At 53.3% G+C, this 5,203-nt stretch overlaps 1 protein-coding gene across 1 annotated transcript; it reads right to left on the reverse strand.

Annotated features, from left to right (window-relative positions):
- Window positions 1-822: 822 nt before the first annotated feature.
- Window positions 823-3,646, reverse strand: ETH_00006530 (uncharacterized protein; the record flags this gene model as incomplete). Its single annotated transcript, XM_013380599.1, has 7 exons — window positions 823-895; window positions 1,257-1,270; window positions 2,312-2,385; window positions 2,562-2,596; window positions 3,022-3,090; window positions 3,267-3,301; window positions 3,617-3,646. The coding sequence occupies 7 exons, from the start codon at window positions 3,644-3,646 to the stop codon at window positions 823-825; spliced, it is 330 nt and encodes a 109-aa protein (XP_013236053.1).
- Between the last annotated feature and the right edge of the window lie 1,557 nt (window positions 3,647-5,203).

Raw genomic sequence — 5,203 nt, forward strand, 5'->3', positions numbered from 1 at the left:
ATGAGTTCATCAGTGTCCAACAACAGCGCCGCTCGTTTACACGTAACTATAATCACCACCCGTCCTTTGCTTAGCAAGATCCCTACTTCACCACGCAATCATTCGACATATCCCAACGGACAAACATCTCGACAAATGTTTCACTACGCGGCCACACCTGCCTGACGTTCCTGGTGCATGCTTGCAAACGAAACAATGCAAAAACCACAGCGCCAGCGACTTCATGTAATGCGCCACAAGCACGCACAAACATCCAATCCGACGCTCCAAGGCGCACCTATCTCCTATCTGCCCTCAGCGTGATGTGCACTACAGGACTAAAAATGATGATGGTACTGCTCGTAATGTTGACAGGCCAAGGCGCGCTCCCTATCGCGCTACGCATTCAGCTAAACGAAGCAACTACTAGCCAGTCAACAACTGCCACCTGATCGGGCAACCAACGCCCATGCGCACGCCATCCCCCTGCTGGCCCTCCAAGACCACTAACGTCTCTATCCACCAACCATACGCATCTTGCCGAAACCTGCGCACATTATCTCCGACCCGCGTCACCACAAACGCTGCTGCACGACACCCCAACAGACCCGTACGACACCTCACGGATACACGCACCCACCTATCCTTTTCTTGTGCTCTTGACAGTCTTCAACGCAATTCGTGCATGCGTAGTTTGCGCACTCTCTGCGTTCGAAACAAAGCAACCGATTCACACTGAAACGACGTTACCAGTGTCCAACAGCAAAGCCACTCTTCTACGCGCAACTGTGAAGGCGAATCCTCATTTAGCAGGACATCGACTCATTCATGCAATCAGTCCACTCATCCCAACAGACAAACGTCTTCATCCGCATCCACACCTGTCTGGCGCTCCTGCTGCATGTTTGCTATCGAACTACAACGCAAACATCACAACAGCAACCACCCCGTGCAATGAGCCTCAAGCAGGCACAGACTTACAATCCGACGCTCCAAGGTGCAGCTATCTCCTATCTGCCCTCAGCGTGATGTGCACTACAGGACTAAAAATGATTCCGGTACTGCTCGTAATGTTGACAGGCCAAGGCGCGCTCCCTACCGCCCTATGCATCCAGCTAAACGAAGCAACTACTAGCCAGTCAACAACTGCCACCTTATCGGGCAACCAACGCCCATGCGCACGCCATCCCCCTGCTGGCCCTCCAAGAACACTAACGTCTCTATCCACCAACCATACGCATCTTGCCGAATCCTGAGCACATCATCTCCGATCCCGCCACCAGAAGCTCTCCTGCACGACACCCCAACAGACCCGCACGACACCTCACGGATACACGCACCCACCTATTCTTTTCTTGTGCTCTTGGCAGTCTTCAACGCAATTCGTGCATGCGTATCTGCAGACGGCCATGCACCGCCAGCTGCAACTAAACATGCTGGTCAACACGCGAAGCGCTGCGCCACAGCTGGCCTAACAATCTTACGCTTCTCAGAAGCCGACGATCCCTAGACAATGCGCGAAAATCCACGCACACGAAGAGCCCAGTTTGCGCACTCTCTGCGTTCGAAACAAAGCAACCGATTCACACTGAAACGACGTCACCAGTGTCCACAGCAACGCCACTCCTCTACGCGCAACTGTGAAGGCGAATCCTCATTTAGCAAGACCTCGACTCATTCATGCAATCAGTCCACTCATCCCAACAGACAAACGTCTCCATCCGCATCCACACCTGTCTGGCGCTCCTGCTGTATGTTTGCTATCGAACTACAACGCAAACATCATTACAGCAACCACCCCGTCCAATGAGCGTCAAGCAGGCACAGACTTACAATCCGACGCTCCAAGGTGCAGCTATCTCCTGTATGCCCTCAGCCTGATGCTCACTACAGGACTAAAATGATGCTGGTACTGCTCGTAATGTTGACAGGCCAAGGCGCGCTCCCTACCGCCCTATGCATCCAGCTAAACGAAGCAACTACTAGCCAGTCAACAACTGCCACCTGATCGGGCAACCAACGCCCATGCGCACGCCATCCCCCTGCTGGCCCTCCAAGAACACTAACGTCTCTATCCACCAACCATACGCATCTTGCCGAATCCAGAGCACATTATCTCCGACCCCGTCCACACACGCTCTTGGACGACACCCCAACAAACCAGTAGACACCTCACGGATACACGCACCCACCTATCCTTTTCTTCTGTTCTTGGCAGTCTTCAACGCAATTCGTGCATGCGTATCTGCAGACGGCCATGCACCGCCAGCTGCAACTAAACATGCTGGTCAACACGCGAAGCGCTGCGCCACAACTGGCCTAACAATCTTACGCTTCTCAGAAGCCGACGATCCCTAGACAATGCGCGAAAATCCACGCACACGAAGAGCCCAGTTTGCGCACTCTCTGCGTTCGAAACAAAGCAACCGATTCACACTGAAACGACGTCACCAGTGTCCAACAGCAGCGCCACTCCTCTACGCGCAACTGTGAAGGCGAATCCTCATTTAGCAAGACCTCGACTCATTCATGCAATCAGTCCACTCATCCCAACAGACAAACGTCTTCATCCGCATCCACACCTGTCTGGCACTCCTGCTGCATGTTTGCTATCGAACTACAACGCAAACGTCACAACAGCAACCTCCCCGTGCAATGCGCCTCAAGCAGGCACAGACTTCCAATCCGACGCTCCAAGGTGCAGCTATCTCCTATCTGCCCTCAGCGTGATGTGCACTACAGGACTAAAAATGATTCTGGTACTGCTCGTAATGTTGACAGGCCAAGACGCGCTCCCTACCGCCCTACGCATTCAGCTAAACGAAGCAACTACTAGCCAGTCAACAACTGCCACCTGATCGGGCAACCAACGCCCATGCGCACGCCATCCCCCTGCTGGCCCTCCAAGGCCTCTAACGTCTCTATCCACCAACCATACGCATCTTGCCGAAACCTGCGCACATTAGCTCCGACCCGCGTCACCACAAACGCTGCTGCACGACACCCCAACAGACCCGTACGACACCTCACGGATACACGCACCCACCTATCCTTTTCTTGTGCTCTTGACAGTCTTCAACGCAATTCGTGCATGCGTAGTTTGCGCACTCTCTGCGTTCGAAACAAAGCAACCGATTCACACTGAAACGACGTCACCAGTGTCCAACAGCAAAGCCACTCTTCTACGCGCAACTGTGAAGGCGAATCCTCATTTAGCAAGACCTCGACTCATTCATGCAATCAGTCCACTCATACCAACAGACAAACGTCTTCATCCGCATCCACACCTGTCTGGCGCTCCTGCTGCATGTTTGCTATCGAACTACAACGCAAACATCACAACAGCAACCACCCCGTGCAATGCGCCTCAAGCAGGCACAGACTTACAATCCGACGCTCCAAGGTGCAGCTATCTCCTGTATGCCCTCAGCCTGATGCTCACTACAGGACTAAAATGATGCTGGTACTGCTCGTAATGTTGACAGGCCAAGACGCGCTCCCTATCGCCCTATGCATCCAGCTAAACGAAGCAACTACTAGCCAGTCAACAACTGCCACCTGATCGGGCAACCAACGCCCATGCGCACGCCATCCCCCTGCTGGCCCTCCAGGAACACTAACGTCTCTATCCACCAACCATACGCATCTTGCCGAATCCTGAGCACATTATCTCCGACCCCGTCCACACACGCTCTTGGACGACACTCCAACAAACCAGTAGACACCTCACGGATACACGCACCCACCTATCCTTTTCTTCTGTTCTTGGCAGTCTTCAACGCAATTCGTGCATGCGTATCTGCAGACGGCCATGCACCGCTAGCTGCAACTAAACATGCTGGTCAACACGCGAAGCGCTGCGCCACAGCTGGCCTAACAATGTTACGCTTCTCAGAAGCCGACGATCCCTAGACAATGCGCGAAAATCCACGCACACGAAGAGCCCAGTTTGCGCACTCTCTGCGTTCGAAACAAAGCAACCGATTCACACTGAAACGACGTCACCAGTGTCCAACAGCAGCGCCACTCCTCTACGCGCAACTGTGAAGGCGAATCCTCATTTAGCAAGACCTCGACTCATTCATGCAATCAGTCCACTCATCCCAACAGACAAACGTCTTCATCCGCATCCACACCTGTCTGGCACTCCTGCTGCATGTTTGCTATCGAACTACAACGCAAACATCACAACAGCAACCTCCCCGTGCAATGCGCCTCAAGCAGGCACAGAGATCCAATCCGACGCTCCAAGGTGCAGCTATCTCCTATCTGCCCTCAGCGTGATGCGCACAACAGGACTAAAAATGATTCTGGTACTGCTCGTAATGTTGACAGGCCAAGACGCGCTCCCTATCGCCCTATGCATCCAGCTAAACGAAGCAACTACTAGCCAGTCAACAACTGCCACCTGATCGGGCAACCAACGCCCATGCACGCGATGCTCCTGCTGGCTTTCCAAGAACACTAACGTCTCTATCCACCAACCATACGCATCTTGCCGAAACCTGCGCACATTAGCTCCGACCCGCGTCACCACAAAACGTCCTGCCCAACAGACCCGCACGACACCTCACGGATACACGTACCCACCTATCCTTTTCTTCTGTTCTTGACAGTCTTCAACACAATTCGTGCATGCGTATCTGCAGACGGCCATGCACCGCCAGCTGCAACTAAACATGCTGGTCAACACGCGAAGCGCTGCGCCACAGCTGGCCTAACAATGTTACGCTTCTCAGAAGCCGACGATCCCTAGACAAAGCGCGAAAATCCACGCACACGAAGAGCCCAGTTTGCGCACTCTCTGCGTTCGAAACAAAGCAGCCGATTCACACTGAAACGACGTCACCAGTGTGCAACAGCAACAGCACTCCTCTACGCGCAACTGTGAAGGCGAATCCTCATTTAGCAAGACCTCGACTCATTCATGCTGTTATTCCACTCATCCCAACAGACAAACGTCTTCATCCGCATCCACACCTGTCTGGCGCTCCTGCTGCATGTTTGCTATCGAACTACAACGCAAACATCACAACAGCAACCACCCCGTGCAATGCACCTCAAGCAGGCACAGACATCCAATCCGACGCTCCAAGGTGCAGCTATTTCCTATCTGCCCTCAGCGTGATGCACACTACAGGACTAAAAATGATTCTGGTACTGATCGTAATGTTGACAGGCCAAGACGCGCTCCCTATCGTCCTATGCATTCAGCTAAACGAAG

The sequence above is a fragment of the Eimeria tenella genome, genomic scaffold (genome assembly GCF_000499545.2).
Source record: "Eimeria tenella Houghton genomic scaffold, Eth_scaff747, whole genome shotgun sequence".
NCBI classification, from domain to species: Eukaryota; Apicomplexa; class Conoidasida; order Eucoccidiorida; family Eimeriidae; genus Eimeria; species Eimeria tenella.